We start from the raw sequence: 27,947 nt of genomic DNA on the forward strand, positions 1-27,947 counted from the left end.
GTCTCGCCTGCAGCGAACAATAAATTGCCGCAATTGTACATCATACACAGATGTTATATTACCCCCATCAGATTATATCGGATGGGAAGGGCACATAACACACGATGTCCTAGATGCTCTCAAGATCAGGCTGGCTTTGATCACATGATGTGGTTATGCCCAGTCATAGCCAATTTCTGGAAAGAAGTGACGCAAATACTGTCCTCAATTATGACCAACCCGATTCCATGTGAACCAGGTCTATGCTTATTGGGGCTGTTGGGAGAGAGAACCCGGACACACTATGAGGGTATCTTCCTGCGAGAAGCCCTGTTCTTAGCCAGAAAAGCGATAGCCATCCGATGGATGGGGGACACTTTTCCGGATACATCACAATGGAAAAGCCTGGTCAATGCTATTCTCCCATATGAAAATATAGTATATAAACATAGAGGATGTCAATATAAATTCTTGAAAATCTGGGGAGAGTGGTGCTCCTCACCTCTTGCCTCCTTCAGCGTGGGCGACCTTAGAGAATCCTTACCACTTCAAGTAGGAGGGATCTGAGATCTATTTGACCGGGTATTTAATGCCCTAGGTGTGAGAATGGAGCTTGGTTCTGGTAAATAACTGCGACCTGTATGTCTACAAAATCACAAATAAGTGTGACACTGACCTGCCTGCGTGCAGTGAATATTTGGAGTCTCCTGTGACTCGCCTTCATGTATAAATGTAAATTGCAAACTCTTGTTTCTAATGTGTATTCATGGTATGCAGGAATGTTAATGTTAATGTCATTATTGTGTTTCCATTTGCTGATGATTTTTGTATGTACTTTTACAATAAACCGAGTTTAAAAAAAAAAAACAGAGACATAAAAAATTTATTTTATTGAAATAACTCTTCCAGACAATCCACTTTAACCATTTTAATTAAAAAAAAAAAAAATAAATAAAATCAGCAAAGTAGTCCAATGAATCTACGACGTAATCCAAATGGTCCAGCGGAACCTGCAAAGCAAAAATTAGAAGTATGAAATATAAAACAAGATGCTGACCCCACAAAAGTACAAACATATGAATAAATAGTTACTTTAGGGAACATATTAAAATATTTAGAAAAAATAGGCCCATAAAGTAAAACATATAAAATAAAATGAAAAAATTATAACACCTTTCCTTTAGGCCCCATGCACACGCACAGTAAAAACTCTGCCCAAAAGCGCTGCCCCTTCTCTCTATCCAGCACTGATAGAGAGAAGAGGCTGCCGTACTGAGCTGGATAAAGAGAAGAGGCTGGCGATCAGTGCTGGATAGGGAGAAGGGGCTGCCGATTAGTGCAGTGCAATATAGCAGAGAAAAGGGGTAGAATTAGGGTGACAACGGACCCATATTTACGGGCACGGGTCCATAAATACGGGTGGAATACGGCTAACAAAGGACCCGTATTTACGCCAGTATTTATGGGAGGGAAAAAATACGGTCGTGTGCATGGGGCCTTAAAGAGAACCTTTCACCTGCCCATATGTGTGCAGAATGTAATGGGCAGGGCTGCATAAACTCTGGGGCACTTTAAATTTTTTCCTATCCTCCTTCGTTATTTAGATATCGGTGCTGTAATTTTTAGCGCCCAATATTTAAATAACCCCTTGAACTGTCAATGGGGAGGTAATTGGCAAGGGGGCGTGTAACATCGCTGTGACACTGTCCAATCAGCTACGGACAGTGTCACAGCAAGAGCTGGAGAGAGGAGAGCATGTGCGTGCGAGCGCGCAGCTCCACCACCACTACAGAACAGAAGAGGAGAAAATGAGTGTGAATTCTTCTTCTGTTCCATGTCATCGGAGCTGTGCGCGCATGCACGCTCTCATTCTTTAGCTCTCAGCAAGCAAGAACGACAAGACTGATCTCTCGTGAGAGATCATACAGTCTTGTACTTGCCTGCCGAGAGCTGAAGAGTGAGAGCGTGCGCGCGCACATGCTCTCCTTGCTGTTGACATTGTCCATAGCTGATTGGACAGTGTCACAGCGATGTTACACGCCCCCTTGCCAATTACCGCCCCATTGACAGTTCATGGGGTTATTTAAATATCGGGCGCCAAATATTACGGCACCGATATCTATGTAAGGAAAGAGGGTAGGAAAAAAAATGTAAAGTGCCCCAGAGTTTGTGCAGCCCTGCCTATTACATGCTGCACTCAAATGCACACCTATGGGCAGGTGAAAGGTTCTCTTTAAAGTGTAACAACTTTTTAAAATACTTTTGACATGTCGGAAGTTTTGATCACTGGCGTAGCTATAGGGGTCGCAGCGGTCGCAATTGCGACCGTGCCCCGAAGCCAGGGGGGCCCACAGCCCCCCGCACCACATCAATAAAAAGTTACTATAGTAACTCGGGCCGCGGGCCCCTGTTACTATAGTAACAGACTGTACTTACCTTCCTGGTTCCGGATCGCAACGGAGGTCCTGACGTGAAGTGCTGTGCGCAGTGCATGACGTCACAGCGCTATGCGCCGCGCACAGCATTGAGACGACAGAACTACCGCCGCGGCTGAAGAGGAAGGTAAGATTAGCCCTGACTGGCGGGGTCCGACTCCCGGGACCCGCCAATCAGCTGTTTTGAAGGAGCCGCAGCACTCGTACGAGAGCTGCTCCCCTTCATTCCGGTCACACTGTGAATCGGTGTCGGCGATTCACAGTGTGAGCGAGTAGTGAAATGAAGGGGAAGCAGCTCTCGTACGAGTGCTGCGGCCCCTTCAAAATAGCTGATTTGCGGGTCCCGGGAGACGGACCCCGACACATCAGCTATTGATGGCCTATCCTGGGGATAGGCCATCAATGTTTAGGGACTGCACAACCCCTAAGCCTATGATGTAGCAGGCTTAGCGGGCCCATGAGACAGGATCACAGGATCACTGTCTGCTGAGCCACTGTATCTAATCCTATCATGTGTGATACTGTCTGCTGGGCCCTATATCTAATCCAATCATGTGTGATACTGTCTGCTGAGCCACTGTATCTAATCCTATCATGTGTGATACTGTTGGCTGAGCCACTGTATTTAATTCTATCATGTGTGATACTGTCTGCTCAGCCACTGTATCTAATCCTATCATGTGTGATACTGTCTGCTGAGCCAATGTATCTAATCCTATCCATAGTTTATAGGGTCGTAGTGCTATTGATATGCTATGCTGTCTCCTATACACACATTTTTTTTTGGGCGGACACATATGTATTGGGGCTATTTCGCCTGACATTTTAAGCCCTGAGGGTATGTTCTCACGGCAGCGTCTGTTACAGCTGAAATTACGGTGCTGTTTTCAGGAGAAAACAGCACCGTAATTTCAGCCGTAAAGGCATGTGCAGGCGTCTTTCGCTGCGTCCATTACGGACGTAACTGGAGCTGTTTTTCCATGGAGTCCATGGAAAACAGCTCCATTTATGTCTGAAGAAGTGACAGGCACTTCTTTGACGCGGGCGTCTTTTTTACGCGCCGCCTTTTGACAGCGGCGCGTAAAAAAAATGACCGTTGGCACAGAACATCGTAAGACCCATTCAAATGAATGGGCAGATGTTTGCCAACACTTTTGAGCCGCATTTTCGGACGTAATTCAATGCTAAAACGCCCGAATTACGTCCGTAAATAGGGTGTGTGAACCCAGCCTTAGTGACGCCCCGGCTGCTAGTGCTGCATTGTTGGGTTACTTAGGAGACCCAGCGATGCAGCTGAAAGCTGCGGACCGTCGGCCATTAGGAGTTTGCGGGGGGGGGCCAATAAGAACTTTTGCATCGGGGCCCATGAGCCTTTAGCTACGCCCCTGGTTTTGATCAGTGGAGTCCGAACACTGAGACCCCCCACTAGTCGCTAAAAAGAAGCAGCAGAAGTGTTCGGGTGAGTGGTGTGCCGCTTCAATTCTGTTTGGCTTTCCTTGAAGCAGTGTACAGGCTGAATAGAAAGTCTGAGTCCGTACACCGTTCACTCGGCTGAAAGTCGATCATAAATGAGGCGGCACAGCGCTCACCCGAGCGATCGGTGGGGGTCTCAATTCTCGGTCCCCCACCGATGAAAACTTCTGACATGTCACCATGACATGATAAAAGTTTAGTTGCAGTTTAAAGGCTATGTACACCTTTAAAAACGTAATTATATATAGATATATATATATATATATATATGTATATATATATATATATATATATATATATATCAATGCGATTGGTGCAAGTTTTAATTACTTTTTATTGAAAATGATTGTTACTTTTTGAAATACAGCTGCTTTGTATCCTGTATACAGAGCAGCTGTATATGACGCTGAGACCTGAATCCATTAGGTCGTCTATTATCACATCTAAGTTATGAACTTAGATGTGATCGGTAACAGTTCGATCCTGCAAGACCCACTGACACTGAATCAGTCAGTCCCGCTGACCTGACGGATACAGGATTCAGTGCTATATACAGCTGCTCTGTATACAGGATACAAAGCAGCTGTATCTCAAAAAGTAAAAATAATTTGTAATAAAAAGTAATTAGAAAGTTGCACCAATTACACTGAACCTCCCCCCCCCCCCCCCCTTGCAGTATAATAACTACTGAGGGTGCTATGGGGGGATTTTACTGCAAGGAGTGTACTGACTCTGACTGCTGTAGGGGAGTGCTGTGGGGGGAGATATACTGTGCTCAGCTTCCTGCCCCCACTAATTTAAGTGATGGGGGGTTGTCTGAGCATCTTACTGACAGCTGAGGGCTCTATGGGGCTGAATAATCCACCATAGAGCCCTCACTAATTACTATACTGCAAGGTGGGGGTCTGGGCATTTAACTGACTGCTAAGGGCTCTAAAGGGGTGGGTTCCCCTTAGAGTCCTAAGCAGTCAGTCAGACGCTCAGACCCCGCTAACCTTGCAGTATGGTAGCTAGTGAGGACTCTATGGGGAAGATTATTCCCCCCTATAGAGCCGTCGGCTGTCAGTAAGATGCTTAGACCGCCCCTTCAGCGTCGGCCGATCACTTTTGAATTAGCGGGGGCAGGTTTATGGAGAAGGATTATACTGCGCTCAGCTTCCTGCCCCTACTAATTTAAAAGGGGTCGGCCAACGCTGGGGGGTCGGGAGTATACTGCAAGGGGGGGTCTGGGCATCATCCCCCCATAGAGCCCTGGCTAGTTACTATACTGCAAGGTTAGGGGAGTCTGAGCATCTGACTAACTGCTCTAAAGGGGGGGCAGAACCCCCCCTACTGAGCCCTCTGCAGTAAGTCAGACGCTCAGACCCCCGCTATCCTTTCTTTATAGTATAGTAATTATTCCACCCCCCTAGAGCCCTTGGATGTCAGTAAAATGCCCAGACCCCCTTGCAGTATACTCCCGGGTCCCAGTCCCAGCAGCTTCGGCCGACCGAGTTAAGGCAGGAACGTACCTCGTGCGTCTCGTCACTTCTCCTCTTCGCAGGACCGCTCCTCCTGCAGACCTGCTCCTCTCTGGCGGAGCGTGCTGCGCACAGCGTCAGAGAGGAGGAGGAGTGTTACAGACGTGCCCGTCATGCGGCACATCTGCTAAGTCTGCATGCCCCCTCCCTCTGGTCCAGTCCGTCCCTGCCTGAAAATGCCGCCCCCCATTTTTGGGTAGGTGGCGCCGCCTGAGGCTGTCGGCTCACCTCGCCTCATGGCAGGTGAGGCACTGCTCCTAGTGCACCACCCTACTGCCAAGTTCAGCTGATTAATAGAAGCATTTTACAGATTCCCCTTAGAACTGCCCCTATTTATGAGCGATCTATGTATATTCCCTAGGGTGTATATTTGTGTTATCTTCCTATTTATAAATAAATGTACATAAACTACCAGAAATATTTTGTTTTCACATCATTATAGAAATTGTTTTTATGTTTTGTATTCCTTTTTTTTTTTTTGTTACAGATTTAAATGAAGGTCACGAGTTGGAGAAGAAAATGTTAGAGGATGGTTTTGAAAAACTGAAACTGTCATTACAGGTAATAGATTATCTTTGAATGCTATATAGAAACTGCTTTTCTATAATCTTATAACATAGTATAACTTGATCTCTGTAATACAGTAGTATACAAACCGTATACAGAATGTTACAGCTATTATACTTTATTATATCTGATCCAAATTACAAATAGTAAAACAGACCATACAATTCAGTCTCTTTTTACATTGTTGGACAAGAGATTGTTGCTCATCTGCACTTGTTCCTCCTTTTTATTTCAGGACCAAGTTGACACCTTGACATTCCAGAATCATTCACTAAGAGACCGGGCAAAAATGTTTGAAGAGGCGTTAATGAAGAGCACCAATGAGCAGCTAGAGGTGACCTTAGGGACATTGTCTGTAGCTAGATGGCAATAGATGTGCTAGTTTACGGTGGTTAGGGCACTTGACTAGTAGGGGGCTAATCAATTAACTGATTTACCTGTTTGACTATACTCGCGTTTCCCAACCAGGGTTCCCTGGGGTTCCTCAGAATCTAGTCAGGGATTACCCAGAGGACAGCAGCAGAGCTGTCACTTCTAGAGCAGAGAAGCAAAACCTATTTTAGCCTGTTCGAAGATGCTTAGCATGGCGGCAAGGAAAGCAGTATCCAACTCTTAGCTAGAATATAGATTATAGAATGCCACCCCTACACCAAGCTTCTTTATATTAGAAATAGGAGTAGGTTTTTCAAGGGAATGGAAACAGTTTTTGGCGTTTCCTCATGGTAATAAGAATGGGAATTACTGGCCTAGGCACTCCTATAGCAGCTACCAGCTGCTGCCACTAGGGGAGCTCACTGCATATAGATTTATACAGCTCCATTAATTAATAATAGCTGCATCTATATGCAGTTGGCGTCCCCTAGTGGTGACTGTATGCAGCCAGAATTATATTTTCTCAAGTCATAGAAACTCTCCTACACAGATGTATTATAAGATTAATGCACATAACATTTTGAACCTAAAAACGGGAATGATGGACATTCATTTTAATACAGGTGAAGTACATTTGGCGTAGATCTCAGTGGGGAGTGCCCCTTATGAGTTTTGCTGAGGGGTCCCATTGTTTCTGTCTACACCCCTCAGCTAGTACATATATGTAAAATGCACAATATGTTGTGTATTTATACAGGCACTTTCTATGCTGGGGTGGTTTTCCTTCTGTGTCCTAAAGATGTCATGATTCTGGGGTTCTCAGCGGTTCAGAATATACATCTGCAAACATATCAGGTTACTTGACATTCTCGGCTCAGGGGCACAATCTATACCTGCAGTAACCCTTCTTAGTTTTCTTGCTCATTCAAGGGCCTGCAGTCAGAATATTTGTGTATTAAAATCTTAATTGGGATCTGTATTGATAAATAGTATTAGTATGGAGTTTATGGGAAAGTACTATTTCTGCCTACATTTTTAGTAGTAGGTCTGTCTTCCTAAATAAACTACTATGCACACTTCAAGTTTAGAGAATAACCTAAACAGAATTGTTAATGGTTAGTTGATTGATTGATTGATTGATTGATTGATTGATTGATTGATTGATTCATTGATTCATTGATTCATTGATTCATTGATTGATTGAATACATAACAGTTGTCCCATCCAAGTCCTGTAAAAATGAGAAAGACGCATTATATCCATGTAGGAATGTGCTCAAATGACAATTGTCAGTTAAAGGGAAAGTCTCATTGATTTTATTTCGTTTCGTTAATCAGATGTAAGTCTTGTTTGTTTCTTAAAACGTTGTAGCAATTAAATTTTTGTTTTTTAAGACTTTCCTTGGGAGGCCATATTGAAAATACAAAAGTAGAGAAATACCACAGCACAGAACCGCCAAAGCGGTGCACGCCTCTTCAGAACCCGGTCCAAGGTCCACAATATCGGACAGAAAAACGGACAAGGAGGCAGCACTTCCAAAACTAAGAAAACCTTTAATCACCCATGCAACGTTTCAATCCCTCAGGACCTTTCTCAAGCATATTTTGAAAATACAGACTTCCTTCCTGTATTGTCTTTATAGACAGTGTAGCAGGGTGTGTCTGCTTTATGGCAGCTGCAGTGAATAGTAGTGAAATGATAGAGAAATGTCATAGATTATTACAGTCTCCAGGAGGTGATGGAGAACAACCCCATCCACTAGAGACCAGGGAGTGGCAGGGAGATGAAACGAAAGTCTAATCTGTGTATAGTGTTAAGGCCCTTTCACACAGGCCAATGATACAAGCAACGATCAGCAGATGAACTAGCAAACGCCCGTTTATCGGCTGATCGTATCGTTTATGCAGCGCAAAATATTATCGTTGTCAGCAAAATATTATCGTTGTCGGCGGCCGAAAAGCATGGGAACGAGCTTTATGATGGAAAAGCATGGGAACGAGCTTTATGATGGAAAAGCAATCGTAGTTCCGATCACTCATCCCCATACATTACTGATCATAGCTCCTTGTGAAAGGAACAAACGAGGAACATCCAGCTGTCTCGATGATCAGCACTTGCTTTTACAGACAAAATTGGCTAGTGTAAAAGGATCCTTACTATTTAGCCTTATCTAGACCTAGAGCAATACAAAAAAGCTGTCAATAGATCACCCTCTAATGATAAAAGGAAGACTGCTCATGCATTACCAGTCTATGAAGCAATTAAGACAAGTTAAAGGGAATGTGTTGCCAGAAAAACATGTTGTTTTTTTTTAAATTAAACATTTAGTGTGTGGGTGATTAAACATTGTTCAAATTTTTTTTTTTTTTTTCACGAGTCAGGAAATATTATAAATTAATTCTAATTTATAATACTACCCATTTTTGGTCACTAGATGGAGCTATTCCCAAAATTGCAGCATTGCAACATTGGGTTAAAAGCCCTCGCTCTAGTGAGCTCTCAGCATCCCCCCCTCCTTTATCCTGGCTAGTGCCGGGATAAACGAGGGGTTTGAACGGTGTAACCTCCTACACTGTGTGTCGCCATTTTTTGAGCTAACACACAGTGTAGTAGGTTTACATACAGTAGTAAACACACACAAACACGAACATACATTGAAATCTCTTACCTGCTCCTGCCGCCGCGGCTCCCTCCGGCCCGTCCGCTCCGTTTGCTGCCGCTGGTCCAAGTGCACAAATCCGGAAGCCGCGACCGGAAGTAGTAATATTACTGTCCGGCCGCGACTTCCGGTCCACAGGAAAATGGCGCCGGACGGCGCCAATTTCGAATTGGACTGTGTGGGAGCGGCGCATGCGCAGTTCCCACACAGACGCCGTACACTGAAGTCAATGGGACGGGAGCCGTTCGCAGTCCCTATGGGACTGTGGCTGCCGTATTCCATGTCTGTATGTGTCGTTTTTTCTGTCAGAAAACAGAAAGTGTGTGCACTAGTGCCCACTTGTAACAGTTCAGACTTTTACCGACGCAGCAATACCAATTTTGTTAACTTTTTTTATTTTCTAAAATTACTTTAGAGGAAAAATACTTTTAGTATATATATATATATATATATATATATATAGATTTCCACTACTAAAAACTTTATTTCACTTTTTTTTACACACTTCATTAGTCCCTCTAGGGGACTTGAACCAGCGATCGTTAGATCGCTGGTACAATACACTGCAATACTAATGTATTGCAGTATATTGTCATTTTAACAGGCCTCTGTTAAGCCCTGCCAGGCACAGGCAGGACTTAACAGAGGCAGCGTGAAGGCGGTCCTGGGGGCATTCATTAGGCCCCTAGGCTGACATGACAACCATCGTCACCCCCCGATCTCGTTGAGGGGCGGCGATGAGCTGTCGGAAGGGGCTGCCCCCTCTTTTCAACGTCTCAGATGCTGCAGTCACGATTGACCGCAGCATTTGAGGGGTTAAACAGCCAGGAACTGCGCGATCGCTGTTTCGGGCCGTTAGCTGTAAAACGCAGCTGACACCCGCTGAGTATGGAGTGCGCTCAGCCCCTGCACTATGATGTAACTGGCACATCATTTTGCGGGAAAGGGATAAGCATATTTAAGGGTAATTGGATCAGGGCTGAAGTTAGGACAATGATTGTATGTTTTATTTAACCCGTTAGTGACCGGCCCATCGTGTTTCTACGTCGGTCACTAACGGGCCTTATTCCGATGCCATAGACTTTTTACGTCGCGGCATCGGAATAAGTTTAGAGAGCAGGGAACTATCAGATCTCCCTGCTCTCAGCTGCTAGAGGCAGCTGAGGGCTGGGAGCGTCCCTGCTCTGCCGTGTGAGATCGATATTAGTATCGATCTCACACGTTTAACCCCTCAGATGCGGTGCTCAATAGCGAGCACCGCATCTGAGTGGTTTTGGAGAGAGGGAGGGAGCTCCCTCTCTCCCCCACCGACACCCGGCGATACGATCGCCGAGTGTCTGTGTCTCTAATGGCAGCCGGGGGTCTAATAAAGGCCCCCAGGTCTGCCCGAAGTGAATGCCTGCTAGATCATGCCGCAGGCATGACCTAGCAGATGCCTGTCCGTGTCAAACGGACAGGCAGTAATACACTGCAATACAAAAGTATTGCAGTGTATTACAATAGCGATCGGAGAATCGCATATTATAGTCCCCTAATGGGACTAGTAAAAAAGTGAAAAAAAAGTTTAATAAAGTTAATTTTAAAAAAAATGTGAAAAAAATGAAAAACCCAGCTTTTCCCCTTACAAACAGCTTTACTATTAAAAAAACAAAATAAAGTAAAAAAGTTACACATATTTGGTATCGCCGCGTCCGTAACGACCCCGACTATAAATCTATTACATTATTTAACCCGCACGGTGAACGTCGTAAAAAAATTAATAAAAAACTATGGAAAAATTGCTGTTTTCTGTGAATACTGACTTTAAAAGAATGTAATAAAAAGTGATCAAAAAGTCGCATCTACTCCAAAATGGTACCAATAAAAACTACAAGTCGTCCCGCAAAAAAAAAGCCCTCATACAACCGCATCGGCGAAAAAATAAAAACGTTACGGCTCTTCAAATATGGAGACACAAAAACAAATAATTTTGAAAAAAAAGCGTTTTTACTGTGTAAAAGTAGTAAAACATACAAAAACGATACAAATTTGGTATAGTTGCAATCGTAACAACCCGCTGAATAAAGTTATTGTGTTATTTATACCACACGGTAAACGGCGTAGATTTAGGACGCAAAAAAGAGTGGCGAAATTTACGATTTTTTCCTATTCCCCCCCAAAAAAAAGTTAATAAAAGTTAATCAATAAATAATATGTACCTAAAAATGGTGCTATTAAAAAATACAACTTGTCCCGCAAAAAACAAGACCTTATACAGCTATGTCGATGCAAAAATAAGAAGGTTATAGCTCTTGGAATGCGACGATTGAAAAACGTAAAAAATAGCTTGCTCATTAAGGTCCAAAATAGGCTGGTCATTAAGGGGTTAATTTATTTTTGTTTGTTTTTTACTTTTATTTTTATGGTCTGTCCCTGAAAGATCAAAAAAGACCATTGGAGGACTTTATTATTTAAAAAAAATTTACACTATGCTTATGCATTGTAACTGGGGCTGTATAGCAGCCCCAGTTACAGGGGAAATCAGCCCTGTTATAGCAAATGTCACTGTTAGGGCTGTCCAGGGTCCCGGCGATCATATGAAGAGTCACGTGACCACTGCTGTCTCTATTCTGTACGCATCGCTCAATGAGCGCTTTGTATCTAAGAACAGAGCAGACAAACGTGGGATCGATCGGCAAGCAGCTTAACCCACCCCATATTTATACAATGGCGCAGGCTTAACAGCAACCGGTTAAGAACTCTTTTTTCATTATTGCTCCAGTGCATCTAAAATTAAAAATTAAGCCACTTTGCTAGTGGTCTTGATTAAAAATGTCCTACTACAGCACCTATGCAGACCTATGCATCTCCATGGTAACAAACTATAAACAAAACCTGTGTAGCCAGATCCATACTTTTTTTATTTTTCCATCTGTCCCTTACTTCTTGCTAACCTACCAAATGTAGGGAATGTGACTCCAGGACCAGACTACACAGGGTTTTGTTGTCTAATACCATGGAGACACATAGGTAGGGCTGGGCGATTATGACCTAAATCAAAATTCCGATTAAATAAACAAGTAACCTCGATTACGATTAATGAACCATAATTGAGGCCACATCCCTTTCTGCATACCACGTCCCTATTTGCATGCTACGCCGTTGAATTAATATTTATCCCCTGAGGCTGCTGTATACTACTGTATATAATATACCTCCTGACACTGCCCACACACAGTATATTGCCCCATAGTGCTTCCCACGCAGTATAATGCCCCATAGCTGCCCCCACACATCATAATCCCCCTATAACTGCCTTCCACGCAGTATAATAAGCCTATAGCTGCCCCCACACACTATAACCCCCCCCCCCCATAGCTGCCCCCACACAGTATAATCCCCCTCCATAACTGGCCCTTCACACAGCATAATGATGCTATAACTGCCCTACACACAGTCTAATGCCCCCATAACTGGCCTTTACACAGTATAATGCCCCACATAACTACCCTACACACAGGATAATGTCCCTATAGCTGCCCTCCACACAGTAGAATGCCCCTATAGCTGCCCTCCACACAGTAGAATGCACCTATGGCTGCTCTTGCACAGTATAAAGTCCCCCATAGCTTCCCCCTCACAGTATAATTCCCCATAGATGTCCCACACTGTATGATTGCCCCCATAGCTGGCCCCACACAGCCCCAATAGTGCTTAATAAAAATAATATACATACTCACCTAACCCCGTTCCAACGATGAGTGGAGGAGATCCAACTGCTACTCCGGTCTGTGCGGCTCGGCACAGACAGGCGCCATGATGTCACTGCTTTGTGTCTGGCGATGCATACATAATGGTAGAACAGCGAACTTACGGCCCCCCTTCTCTACCATTGGATTCAACTGTACCTGCGTCCTGAAGATGCAGGTAGAATTTAAACTGGGAAAAAAAAGTTGAGAAAACCTGAAATGCGCAAGATAATGGCGCTAAATTTCAGTTTCGTGTTTGTTTTTTCGATTAATTGCCCAGCTCTACACATAGGTCTGCATAGGATCTGTAGAAAGAAAACAATACGATTTTTCAAATCAAGACAATAAATAAAGTTGCTATATATAATAAAGAGGTTGTCTCATCACAGACATTGGTGGCATATCAGGAGGATATGCTACAAATGGCCGATCTTTTGGGGTCCAACTGTTTTGACCCCTGATGATCGCTAGATAAAAGTGGCACTTCACAGTTCAAATCTAGTTTAGAAAATGGGTAACTTTGTAAATACTTTTCAAGAACTGATTTTGAATTCTGTCGATTTCTTCACCAAAGTGAAATAATAATTCTGCCAAACATTCATGTGATTCTATGTGAGCTCCCACAATGCACTGCTGCCTGATGATAGGAATCCAGCAAAAGCGTGAATTTAGTATTCTGTCTACATAGAGAATAAAACATCACACACAGCCGCACAAGATAAGTAAAGCAAAGAATTTACAGAGATGATTGACATTTTATATAGATTTAAGTAAATCTGTTTTGCAGAAGTGGAGTTCCCCTTTAAGTCGTGGCAGTAATAGAATATTATTTTGAGTTGTTCAGTTGTTAGACATCTTATACCCGCTGCAGGCAAATGTTTTAATGATTTTAATATTCCAGACACACAATTATTATGCAGAAATCTCTCTGATTCTGTGCCAGGCTGCATTAGACTAGCGCTTGTCTGGCAAACCTTCCTGTACAGAATCATCTAAGATACAACAAGATACCGGTAAATACAGAAAAATCATTACAATGCAATCTCTTGACAAACTGTATCAAGGCCATATTTTAATCTCACTAATACACTGCTAGGTCAGCGTTTAAGTAATAACATCTCAAATTTATGTTTTTATTTTTTTATAGCAGAGTTCGTGTTTCGTTTCTTAAAGGGGTTGTTTAGGTTAGAAAGCCCTTTGCAGAGAATTCCTCGAACTATCCTGTTTGGTTACACATCTCATAGAAGAAATGTTTAATTCGATCCAAAAGTTTAAATCAATAATTTCTTCTATCAAACGAAAGATATTTTTAAGCTGCCCAAACCCATTAGATAGGTGGGTGGCATATTCATTACAATTTATACATCAGTTTACAACAACCCCAGGGGTTAAGCTGTAGGGAGTGCAAAGATAGCAGTTGTGGTGATATTTTTCCGACGGAAGGTGCTGCGGGTTCCAGGTCGGATACGCTGTGTGATTTTTTACGCAGCGTATCTGACCCGTGGGAACCCGGCCTAAGGACTTTGTGTGCTGTGTCGTATACATCTTTTTGACTGATTTCAGAACCTTGTGTGTCGGGACCTGATGTGGCAGCCTTTAGGGATCTGGTACGGGACCTCTTCCCCTCCAGGCTCAGTTGTTCTGCCATTGCCCTCTAGAAGACGTATTTGTTTCATGCTCGGAACCTTTTTTTTCTTTTCCTACACAATATTTCAGGAGCCCCATCTTTTGGCCAGAGTTGAGAGCGGTTACAAAGTATGTCTCCCTCTGGAGGACCTGTCCTGTATTACACAGACAAGCCATGAATTTGAATGCTAAAATTCTGGTGGCGCTGTAGGAAAATTAAACACTACTAGATTTTCCAACAGTTTACAGCTGATCGCTGGGGGTCCAGCAAGGGGACACTTTGTGATCAGCAGTTGTCAAAAGGTAGTGGAGATGAGAGAATGAGCCCAGTCTCTCATTAACCCAGAGGCGTAGCTAGGTTCTCCAGCACCCGGGGCAAAGATTCAGTTTGGCGCCCCCCCCAACCTCTTTCCCGACATCTCCTTCCCCCTCGCCGTGTTTGTTTTCTCTACCAATCGATGTGTCATTTCTTTTTATGTAATGCGAGCATAAAATTATTTGTACATTTCACAAGCAATATGGTTCTATACACAACACCAGAACCAAGCTCGGTACATATATACAGCCCCAGAACCCAGCTCAGTACATATATACAGCCCCAGAACCAAGATCAGTACATATATACAGCCCCAGAACCAAGATCAGTACATATATACAGCCCCAGAACAAATACAGCTCAATTTAGTGCAACCCCTGCCGTATAGGTTTGTACGGCGTAAAACTACAGCTCCCAGCATGGCCCGAACAATGATAAGGATATGCTGGGAGATTCCGTTTCACAAAAATAAATCCTATCATAATCATACCACCCATCATCTCGCTGCAGATCATACAGTGCTGATTAGAGGCAGAATAAACATTTACATCAGGTGACTCACCGGTGACGTCTCAGATTCTAGTTCTTTTTCTCCATCCGGTCCAGACCTCTATGATGACTTCTCCCGGTCACAGCTCATTGCTGCAGTTTGCTGCTCAGATGTCTTCAGCTTCTCACTTTACAAACATTTCTACACCTATAAATAAATATAAAGTTATCATTATACCACATACTATGCCCCTAAATATAATAGCACCATACACTGCACCTCTAATTATAATAGCACCATACACCGTGTCCCACACACACACACTGTGCCCCCTGTAGATAGTGCCTGCCATAGAGCCCCTGTATATAGTGCCCCCATATAGACCACCCCTGTATAGTGTCCCACAAATAACTCCCCCTATAGTGCTCTACAGATAGCCCACCCCTGTATATAGCCCCCTGTAGATATAGCCCACCCCTGTATATAGAGCTGTACAGATAGCCCAACCATGTATGTAGCCCCCCTGTAGATATAGCCCACCCCTGTATATAGTGCTCCACATATAGTCCACCCCTGTATATAGTGTTTCACAGATAGGCCACCCCTGTATATAGCCCCCCCCTTGTACATATAGTCCACCCCTGTATATAGTGCTCCACTAGATAGTCCACCCCTGTATATAGTGCTCCACAGATAGCCCACCCCTGTATATACTATATACAAGGGTGGGCTATCTGTGGAGCACTACAAGGGGGCTATATACAGGGGTGGGCTTTCTGTGGAGCACTATAGGGGGAGCTATTTGTGGGATACTATATACAGGGGTGGGCTATATCTACAGGGGGACTATATTTAGGGGTGGGCTATATCTACAGGGGGACTATATCTACAGGGGGGACTATATCTACAGGGGGACTATATACAGGGGTGGGCTATCTACAGGGGGACCATATCTACAGGGGGACCTTATCTACAGGGGGACAATATCTACAGGCAGACCATATCTACAGGGGGACCATATCTACAGGGCTGGGCTATATCTACAGGGCTGGGATATACACAGGGGGGCTATATACACAGGGGGGCTATATCTACAGGGGTGGGCTATATACAGGGGGAATATATCTACAGGGCTGGGCTATATACAGGGCGACTATATCTACAGGGGGGCTATATACTGGGGTGGGCTATCTATGGAGCACCATATACAGGGGTGGGCTATATCTACAGGGGGCTATATACTATATAGCCCACCCCTGTATATGGTGCTCTATAGACAGCCCACTCCAGTATATAGCCCCCCTGTAGATATAGTCCCCCTGTATATAGCCCAGCCCTGTAGATATAGTCCCCCTGTAGATATAGTCCCCCTGTATATAGCCCAGCAGATATAGTCCCCCTGTATATAGCCCAGCCCTGTAGATATAGCCCCCCTGTATATAGCCCAGCAGATAGTCCCCCTGTATATAGCCCAGCAGATATAGTCCCCCTGTATATAGCCCAGCCCTGTAGATATAGTCCCCCTGTATATAGCCCAGCCCTGTAGATATAGTCCCCCTGTATATAGCCCAGCCGTGTAGATATAGTCCCCCTGTATATAGCCCAGCCCTGTAGATATAGTCCCCCTGTATATAGCCCAGCCCTGTAGATATAGTCCCCCTGTATATAGCCCACCCCCTGTAGATATAGTCCCCCTGTATATAGCCCAGCCCTGAAGATATAGTCCCCCTGTATATAGCCCAGCCCTGTAGATATAGTCCCCCTGTATATAGCCCAGCCCTGTAGATATAGTCCCCCTGTATATAGCCCAGCCCTGTAGATATAGTCCCCCTGTAGATAGACACCCCCCATAGATAAAGTCCCCGTGTAGACAAAGTCCCCCCCCCCCCCCCCGCAGATGCAGCCACACTTCTATTACAATTAAAAATAAAAAATAAATAAAAAATAAATACATTTCAAACTCACCTTATTCCCGCTCCCACGCCGTCCGGCAGCCATGGAGACCTGCTCTCTTCTGCGCAGGTCTCCAGGGGGTTGAACACAGCGTCTATGAAAGGCGCTGATTGGCTGGGCAGGATGACTTTCCCTGTCAGTCAGTCAGCGTCTCTCATCGACGGAAGCGTCACTGGTACAAAAGGTACCAGTCGCTTCATTCGTGGAAAGGCGCTGAATGGCCGGGCACGGAACGTGCCCGGTCATTCATCGCTTCTAATTGTACCTGTGTCCTGGCGCCCCCCTCTGAACTGCGCCCGGGGCACATGCCCCGCTTGCCCCCCCCCCTAGCTACGCCCCTGCATTAACCTTTATTTATGTCCGTTTCTTATGTTTTAATCTTAGCCCACTCGTTTAACTCTTTCTGGGTATCATGTAGATGCCTATTTATAAAACAACTGTCTTGAAACTTGTGCACTATGTTGGAATTGCTTAAAGGGGTTTTCCCACGTAGGACATTTATGATGCGGGTCTAAGCTCTGTGGCCCGCACCTATCTCTACAAACCCTAAACCCCGTTCTAGCTTTTTGTGCTCACGCTGACTCCCGGACAATTACTGATTACATAGTCAGGAGTTACAGAAACAGCGTAACTCGCTGAGCTACGCTGTTTCCGTAACTTCCATTGTAGTGAATGGCAGTTATGGAAGCAGCGTAGCATGCGAGCTAAGCTGTTTCCAAAACTACCTTTCAGTTCTATGGGGCTTACGAAAACAGCGTAGCTCAGCAAGCTACGCTGTTTTCTTCTTCATGGTTAGAAATCAGCCGGAATCTAAAGAGGTCGAACGGGGTGTAGGGGCCCCATTCTAGAGATAGGTGCGGGTCCCAGAGGTGGGACCTGCATCTATCTGACATTTATGACATAACCTGTGTTTAAGTCATAAATGTCCCTCGTGGGAAAATCCCTTTACGTTTACCAGGGCAACTCTAAGGTATTGCATTGTCAACTCGATTTTTTCAACACAGAAGTAATACATGTTATCTCTATTACTGATTTATCTTATGTGTAACACAAGACTTTTTTTTTCAATATAATTTTCAATATCATTATAAGAACTTCATATGCTATGTATTACTATAGAGAAGATTTATATTTACAGAGGACATGGTGGATCATGGCATTCCTAACAAATACACACCTCCCTCATTAATAAACACGTCTAAAATCTCAATGTCTAAAATACCAGCTGCTGCCAAACACTTCTTGCAGTGGCTTATCTCCGATGGCGCAAATGGATCGGACATATTGAAATCCGTCTATTCTCCATCATCTGCCATCTGGTGGCCGCCATACACATTAGATCAGACATGGGCAAACTACGGCCCGCGGGCCACATACGGCCCGTTAGGCTTTTTAATCCGGCCCGCCGAACTTGTCCAAATCATAGTAAAAACCTCCTTTTTTTTCCCCTTTCCCTGCAATGCCCACGTTTTCCCAATAGATGGCGCACTCAAAACACATTGACCGTTGTTAACGCCGAAGGACGGATATATCCGTCCTCAGCAGCTGCTAGTTCGCGCAGGAGGACGGATATATCCGTCCTGTGATGGCGCGGGTACTGCCAGTGTACCCACGCGATCAGCGGCAGGAGCACGGCTGTTATACACAGCCTGGCTCCTGCTGCAACTGCCGGAATCGAAGCGCGCTCCGATTCCGGCAGTTTAACCCATTAAATGCCGCTGTCAATAGTGACAGCGGCATCTAATGTGTTTGACAGAGGGAGGGAGCTCCCTCTGTCACCCGATCGGCGCCCCCGCAAACAAATCGCGGGTCGCCGTCGGGTTTCCATGACAGCCGGGGGTCTAACAAAGACCCCCAGGTCTGTCTTCCGCAACTGCCTGTTTGGCGATGCCGGAGGCATGACCTAACAGGTTGCCTGTCAGTTTTACACTGACAGGCAATAATGCTTTGGTATACTAAGTATACCAAAGCATTATATATGCGATCGGCACATCGCATAGTGAAGTCCCCTGGTGGGACTTAAAAAAAAAATGTCAATCAGTTAAATAAAGTTTGTTGAAAAAAAATAAAATAATTACAGTCAAAATCAAATAAAACTACTTTTTTTGCCCAAAAAGTGGTTTTATTCAGTAAAAGTGTCAAAACAAATAACACATACACATATATGGTATCCCCGCGATCATAACAACTTGACCAATAAAATGAACACATTAATGAAACCGCCGGATGTACGGCGTCCAAAAAACCCGCAAAAAACAACGGCAAAATTCTCTCTTTTCTCCCATTCCCCCCATAAAAAATAAAATAAAATTAAATCTATAAGTCCTATGTACCCCAAAATAGTACTAATGAAAACTACGCATTGGCCCGCAAAAATCAAGCCCACATACGGTCACATCGACGGAAAAATAAAAAAATGACGGCTCTTGGAACGCGGCGATGCAAAAACAAGTAATTTTTTTCTAAAAGGGTTTTTATTGTGCAAACATAGGAAAACATATAAAACCTTTACATATTTGGTATCCCCGTAATCGTGCCGACCCGTAGAATAAAGGTAACATGTTATTCACGCTGCATAGTAAATGGCGTAAATTTATAACGTGAAAATTAATGCTGGAATAGCTGCTTATTTTCAATTCTCTCCTAAAATAAAGTTAATAAAAGTTAATCAATATATTGTAAGCATCTAAAAATGGTGCAATTACAAAATACAACTCGTCCCGCAAAAAACAAGCCCTTATACGGCTATGTCGACGTAATAAAAAAAAAGTTACGACTCTTGGAATGCGACCATGAAAAAACAAAAAATAATCCTTGGTCATTAACGTGCAAAATGGCCCGGTCATTAAGGGGTTAATGTGGCGCGTATTTCTCTTTATTTCACTTTAATTTTCACTTCGTTTCACGTCACCATTAAGCCCTTCGGTTTTCAAAGAGTACAATATCAGCCGTCACTTTGCCACGAAGCATGCAAACTATGCTAGCAAGCAGTCAACACAAGAACGGGCGGCTACTGCTCAGAGGTTGGCAGCTAATTTACAGAGTCAACAGAACTTTTTTCTTGATAAATCACAGTGCGTATGTTATTTTAATCTATTTACATTTCCTCCTCCCAGTATCTGCGAAATAGTATGTAAATGCCATATCTTGCATATTCCTTGAGACAAATTTATTAACTGATAAGGGCTATTTTTCACATTTGAAAGACAGTTAATAAATTGGGTTGTAGTGTTCTTACTGTGCTATGAGGTTTGCACACACTACATTTAATGCTTTAGTATATCCGGCCCAAACACTCCCTCCAAATGCTCCTGGCCCGGCCCCTCTGTCAAATTTTAGAACCCATTGTGGCCCGCGAGTCAAAAAGTTTGCCCACCCCTGCATTAGATTGTTGATCGTCAGGTTTGGGATACTTTAATGTGTATGAGCAGCTTTGGTGGTGTCCTATTTATCACACATAAAGCTATGACATCTGCCATCTGTTTATCCCTATGAGTTCAGTCAGGAACAAGTTGCACTTCAGAAAAAAAAAAGTTTACATTCTAGATAACTACATCTTTGATTCCTGCTGATTTTGGATAGGTAAATAAAGCAGATTTACTATGCAGAGAATTTACACATCGATCTGAATAGGTATATGGAATTTCTGTCTTGCAGATTGCCCTAGCTCCCTACCGGCACTTGGATGAAGACTTGATCAGCGTTAAGCAAGTCTTAGAGATGAAAAACCAGTTAATCCATGAGCAGGAAAAGAGAATAATGGAATTGGAGAAACTGGTGAGTTTTGGAAATGTAGTTTACATGACATTAGGTTTTCTATCATAGGGCCCTCTTAAAAGGGGTTCTACACTTTAAAAAAAAATTGGTGTGCCAGAAGGGGTGCAAAAATCTAATATACACTTTATCACTGTTCTGTCGCCTATACTGTATGCAGGACATGTTGTAAAGAAAGTGCCTATGGTATAGAATATGCTGTTCTGCACATAGGAGAACATTTCCAGGATTTGATGTTCTGCAGCTCCGCTGCTGCCCCCGCTAGCCCCATGATAAGTGCGGTAAGGCAAAAACAGGATGGGTTCATTTTAGACTGTTTTATGCCATCCGCATTGCTGTCCATGGCGCTCCATTTTGTTAGTGTTCAGAACTCCTAGGATTTAGAGTTGTTATTTGGCTATGTAATAATACATACTGTAGATTTAAAGGGCATTTTCACCAAACATGACATAACATTATGTTATGGTACATTTGGGGCTGAAACAGTATCCATGAGAATGTAGCTAGTAAATCATTAGGAATCCGTAGAATCACTTTTTCTTTTACAGAGGATGTACATTGCCATATAACTACTCCCTAAACTGTTAATTGTACTAAATATATTATTATGCTGTGTTCACACATCGCGGTTAATTTGCGATTTTTATAAAACCGCAGCAAAACTTGTCTTAATTATTGATCTTGTCTTCATTTTGTAATGCTTTGTTTAATCAGCTGCTCCTAGCTATCGTTTAGGTTTAGTAAATTTTTCAGGCTGGGTTCACAACTGCGTCAGTGTTTTCATTGTTTTGCTCTGCCAGAGGAGTAGAAAAATGAAAATACTGGAAGCTCCGGTTTTGTTGTATAATGAAACCCATCGATGGGTTCCATCAGGTTTCCGTCAGGGTGTGCGTGGTACTAACGGAAACAATAGCGCAGCTGTATTTCCTGCTGGATCTGTAACAGAGCCTCCAACGCAGATGTGAACAGGCTTTTTGATTGATGCCAGCCCAGTCATCAGCTGTTTCCCCTGCAAAGGCCGCATACAAAAAAATGGCTGACCATGTAACCAGGGCGGATTCTAGCTTTTCTGCTGCCTGAGGTGAAAATTTAAATGACGCCACCAGATCTTGATTGACATCCTCCAGGCTGTTCTACATCCTCAGCAGCCTCCTCCAAACCTTTCAGATGCGCCATTGCTTTGTACTCTCCCGGCATGCGCGGTACAGCAATGAAGCCAGGCAGAAAACCCATGCAATTGCGCATCCTAGAAAGTTGGAGGAGACTGGCAGTGATGTAGGACAGCCAAGGGGATGTCAATCAAGCATGGAAAGGTGGGTTTGTAGTCAGCACCGTGTGTCTCTTCAGGATAGCGGCACTTTACCCTTACCATTCCCCCTTGTAGAGAAATTAGCATACAGCTGTAGATCTTGCCCCCTGTAGATATTGCCCCCTGTGGATAAATCCCCCTGTTGATAATGTCACTCACACTGTTTACTAAAAAAAAAAAAAAAACTTGACATACTTACCTTAACCCGTTCCCACGCCATCCTCTAGCAACTCACACCTGCTCTCTTCTGAGCAGGTCTGCTGGAGTTGAACGACGCAAGTGGTGCGGCATCATTGAAAAGGGCTGAATGGTAGGACAAGGAACTAATCATCGAGCCACCTGCGTCATTGAAAGGCACTGAATGGCAGGGCAAGGAACTAATGCTAGTAATGCTAGTAATTGTATCTGCCTTCTATATTCCTATAGACGCAGATACAATTATAGTGCAGAAGGGGGTGGTGGCTGTTGGTTTCAGTGGCGCCTCTGCCCCCTCTGAAAGGGAGCAGGCCAACACCTAAGGCGGGAAACTCACCTCGCCTCATGGACAATGCGACCCTGAGTAGATACATACATTACACATACAGTACATACATTACACATACAGTACATATTGTAGATACGTTGCACATACATACATACATACATACATACATACATTACACACTACACATGCATTCATTACACATACAGTACATACATACATACATACATTACATATACAGTACATACATTACACTCTACACATACATACATACATACATACATACATACATACATACATACATTACACATACAGTATATACATACATTACCCATACAGTACATACATACATATTTTACACATTCATTATATATACATTACACATACATTACACATACAGTACATACATACATATATACATACATACATACATTCAGTGGCGAATTAAGTAGACAATAGGCCCTGGGCTGTTACCCAAACTTGGGCCCCCCTTCTCCACCGCCGCCCTGCTGCGCCGTAACTATTGTTAACACTACCTTTTTGTACAAGTATTAACAAATGGGTGTTACGATTCCCCTTGTCAAATTGCTGTGTCCCTAAATACTGACAGTCTCCAACCATCGCTGACAGTATCACACTGTGCAGGAACACATCCTCCTGACAAAGAGAATGGTAGCACGCATTTGTCTATGAGCCCTGGACTGCACAAAGACTTTTTGTGAAAAACAAGGATTTCCTATAATAAACATGTCAGGAGCAGTGACAGATTCCCTATAAATCTAGTGACTCACAGGTGACGACTTCTCAGATTCTAGTAGCTTTTTTCCTCTTTTCTTCTCCATCCGGTCCAGACTTCATGATGACTTCTCCCGGCCATAATCCATTTCTGCAGAATTTGCCACTCAGATGTCTTCTGCTCCTCACTTTTCCAACATTTTCACACCTATAAACAAAAATAAAATTCTCATAGTGCCACACACTGTGCCTCCAAATATAATAGCACCATACACTGCGCCTCTCAATATAATTGTGTCAAACACTGTAAAGTAAAGCACCACATACACAAAGGCCCCTGTAGATAGTGCCACACACAGCCCCTGTAGATAGCGTCACACACACAGCCCCTGTAGATGGCGCCACACACATCCTCCTGTAGATAGCGCCACACACCCCCTATAGATAGCGCCACACCCCCCTATAAATAGCGCCACACACATCCCACTGTAGACAGCATCACACACAGCCCTACCTATATATAGTGCCACACAGGCCCCCCCTGTAGAGAGCGTCACACCCCCCCCTGTAGAGAGCGTCACACCCCCCCCCTGTAGAGAGCGCCACACAACCCCCTGTAGATAGCGCCACACACCCCATTTAGATAGCATCACACACAGCCCCCTCTAGATAGCGCCACACACAACCACCTGTAGATAGCGCCACACACCCCCCCCTGCAGATAGCGCCAAAAACAGCCCCATATTGATAGTCACACACAGCCCCCCTGAAGATAGCGCCACACACAGCCCCCCTGTAGATAGCGCCACACACAGCCCCCTGTAGATAGTGCCAAACACAGCTCCCTGTAGATTGCGCCACACACCGCCCCCTGTAGATAGCGGCACACACCGCCCCCTGTAGATAGCGGCACACACCGCCCCCTGTAGATAGCGCCACACACCGCCCCCTGTAGATAGCGCCACGCACCGCCCCCTGTAGTTAGCACCACATAGACCCCCTGTAGGTGGTGCCACACAGACCCCCTCTTGTAGATAGTAGCACACACAAACCCCTGTAGATAGCGCCACACAGCCCTCCCTCTCATGTGAATAGCACCACACAGAACCGCTTGTATATACTGCCACACAGCCTGCATGCGCAAACCAACGTGATGCAGTGACGTCATCCCGTCGGCCTGCGCAGGGAGTCTTCCCTGCACCTTATAGGCTGCAGGCCACAGTATATGGTGCTAGGGACGCCACCGGGCATGAGGGGGCCCATGTGGTTATGTGCAGTTCGGGCGAACCGCCCAAATGATGATCCACCACTGCATATAGTACCTGTGTATGTGTCGTGCAGAGACACATAGACAGATGCTTATAAAGATGGCTGCCCCCACAAAAGTAAAAATATTAATAAATGCAGTTATATTAGGGAGCATATTAAAATAAATAGAAAAACTAGGCCCATAACTTAAAGGCTATGTACACCTTTAAAAATTATATATTATAGTGTGTGTGTGTGTGTGTGTGTGTGTGTGTGTGTGTGTGTGTGTGTGTGTGTGTGTGTGTGTGTGTGTGTGTTATTTTTAAATTTTGAGATAGAGCTGCTTTGTATCCTGTATCCATCAGGTCAGCGGTACAGACGGGTTGGATGTGTCTCTGACACGCAGGATCTAGCTTTTGTCGATCACATCTAAGTTCATAACTTATATGTGATAAAATCACAGCAAAAAAACGTGCTTTAACCTCACTGTGTGAATAAAACCTACTGTTTTTTAGTGCCTTGTACTATTTTTTCTTGGAGCAATTTTCATTATTGTCTTACAAATGGCGCAGTTTGGCCGCAATTTTTATAACAGCCGTTTTTGCAGCAATTACAAAAAGCGCTGCATAAAAGCACAATGAATAAAAAAAGTTAACATACTCTTTAAGAGGGCCCAGGAGAAAAAAGTGAAGAAGGGACAAAGAGGGATGTAAGGATGGAGGGAGTGAGTGATGGAGGGATGAAGGGAGGAAGGGAGTGAGTGATGGAGGGATGAAGGGAGGGAGGGAGTGAATGAAGGAGCGATGGGGTGATGGAGAGATGAAGGGAGGGATGGAGGGATGAAGGGAGGGAGTGAGTGATGGAGGGATGAAGGGAGGGAGGGAGTGAGTGATGAAGGGAGAGAGGGAGTGATGGAGGGATGTAGGGAGTGAGTGATGGAGGGATGTAGGGAGTGAGTGATGGAGGAATGAAGGGAGGGAGTGATGGAGGGATGAAGGGAGGGAGTGAGTGATGGAGGGATGATGGGAGAAAGGGAGTGATGGAGGGATGAAGGGAGGGAGGGAGTGGGTCATGGAGGGAGGGATGGAGGGAATGAGTGATGGAGGGATGAAGGGAGGGAGTGAGTGATGAAGGGAGGGGGTGATGGAGGGATGAATTGATGAAGAGATGCAGGGAGGGATGAAGGGAGAGAGGGATGAAGGGAGGGAGGGAGTGATAGAGGGATGAAGGGAGGGAGTGAGTGATGAAGGGAGGGGGTGATGGAGGGATGAATTGATGAAGAGATGCAGGGAGGGATGAAGGGATGGGCGTTTGGAAAAGCACTCACCTGCCTGGGGCTCTGTACAAGGACCTGACTGGTGGGCGAGCCTTCTCCCCTACAAATATCCTGCTTCTTCACTGTCGAAGGACCTGATTAGTGGGCGGGGTCACATGGGCATGCCGTCAAAGCTCCCTTAGCCTACTATGTAACAGTATTCGGAGCACTTTTATGTAAACCAACAAAGCCAAATGTGGGGCAGGGAGCCCGGGGCCCACTGGCTTTGGGGCCCAGTTGACCCCTTTAGCTACACTACTGCCACTAACCTCACCGCCAGTGACAGCCCTGCTCCTCTCTTCTACGTTTGTGAAGGGATCAGTCTTCTGTTCCTCTCTGGCAGCGCGCGTAGCGTCAGAGAGGTGTATCCTAAACACTAGCAGTGGCCAAGCCCGCCCTGAATTGCTCACCCTGCACCTTCTCCCCATCTCCACAGCTACAGTTAGCAGCGATAGTGCGCTGCGTAGTTTTTAGGAATATGTGCGGTTTGGGTCCGAACCGCCCATATGATGTCATTGCATACATTACACATACAGTACACACATACAGTACACATACAGTACATAAATACATTACACATATAGTACATACAGTGAAGGAAATAAGTATTTGATCCCTTGCTAATTTTGTAAGTTTGCCCACTGTCAAACACATGAACAGTCTAGAATTTTTAGGCTAGGTTAATTTTACCAGTGAGAGATAGATTATATAAAAAAAAAAAAAAGAAAATCACATTGTCAAAATTATATATATGTATTTGCATTGTGCACAGAGAAATAAGTATTTGATCCCTTTGGCAAACAAGACTTAATACTTGGTGGCAAAACCCTTGTTGGCAAGCACAGCAGTCAGATGTTTTTTGTAGTTGATGATGAGGATTGCACACATGTTAGATGGAATTTTGGCCCACTCCTCTTTGCAGATCATCTGTAAATCATTAAGATTTCGGGGCTGTCGCTTGGCAACTCGGATCTTCAGCTCCCTCCATAAGTTTTAGATGGGATTAAGGTCTGGAGACTGGCTAGGCCACTCCATGACCTTAATGTGCTTCTTTTTGAGCCACTCCTTTGTTGCCTTGGCTGTATGGCTGTATGTTTCGGGTCATTGTCGTGCTGGAAGACCCAGCCACGAGCCATTTTTAATGTCCTGGTGGAGGGAAGGAGGTTGTCACTCAGGATTTGACGGTATATGGCTCCATCCATTCTCCCATTGATGCGGTGAAGTAGTCCTGTGCCCTTAGCAGAGAAACACCCCCAAAACATAATGTTTCAACCTGCATGCTTGACGGTGGGGACGGTGTTCTTTGGGTCATAGGCAGCATTTCTCTTCCTCCAAACACGGCGAGTTGAGTTAATGCCAAAGAGCTCAATTTTAGTCTCATCTGATCACAGCACCTTCTCCCAATCACTCTCAGAATCATCCAGATGTTCATTTGCAAACTTCAGACGGGCCTGTACATGTGCCTTCTTGAGCAGGGGGACCTTGCGGGTACTGCAGGATTTTAATCCATTACGGCGTAATGTGTTACCAATGGTTTTCTTGGTGACTGTGGTCCCAGCTGCCTTGAGATCATTAACAAGTTCCCCCCGTGTAGTTTTCGGCTGAGCTCTCACCTTCCTCAGGATCAAGGATACCCCACGAGGTGAGATTTTGCATGGAGCCCCAGATCGATGTCGATTGACAGTCATTTTGTATGTCTTCCATTTTCTTACTATTGCACCAACAGTTGTCTCCTTCTCACCCAGCGTCTTACTTATGGTTTTGTAGCCCATTCTAGCTTTGTGAAGGTCTATGATCTTGTCCCTGACATCCTTAGAAAGCTCTTTGGTCTTGCCAATGTTGTAGAGGTTAGAGTCAGACTGATTAATTGAGTCTGTGGACAGGAGTCTTTTATACAGGTGACAATTTAAGACAGCTGTCTTTAATGCAGGCACCAAGTTGATTTGGAGCGTGTAACTGGTCTGGAG

The 27,947-nt window shown here is 44.4% G+C and overlaps 1 protein-coding gene across 2 annotated transcripts in view; it reads left to right on the forward strand.

Moving 5' to 3' along the window:
* The window catches only part of MTUS2 (microtubule associated scaffold protein 2), a 578,616-nt gene that overhangs the window by 531,939 nt on the left and 18,730 nt on the right, over nt 1-27,947 (forward strand). The window contains exons 11-13 of one of the 2 annotated variants that reach the window (XM_075851678.1): nt 5,895-5,968; nt 6,210-6,308; nt 20,776-20,895. In XM_075851678.1, coding sequence (XP_075707793.1) covers nt 5,895-5,968; nt 6,210-6,308; nt 20,776-20,895 — 293 coding nt within the window. Of the gene's footprint in view, nt 1-5,894; nt 5,969-6,209; nt 6,309-7,740; nt 7,964-20,775; nt 20,896-27,947 lie in introns of those variants that run through there. The other variant, XM_075851679.1, reaches the window with a different exon arrangement.

This window comes from Rhinoderma darwinii, chromosome 2, assembly GCF_050947455.1.
Source record: "Rhinoderma darwinii isolate aRhiDar2 chromosome 2, aRhiDar2.hap1, whole genome shotgun sequence".
Classification (NCBI taxonomy): domain Eukaryota; kingdom Metazoa; phylum Chordata; class Amphibia; order Anura; family Rhinodermatidae; genus Rhinoderma; species Rhinoderma darwinii.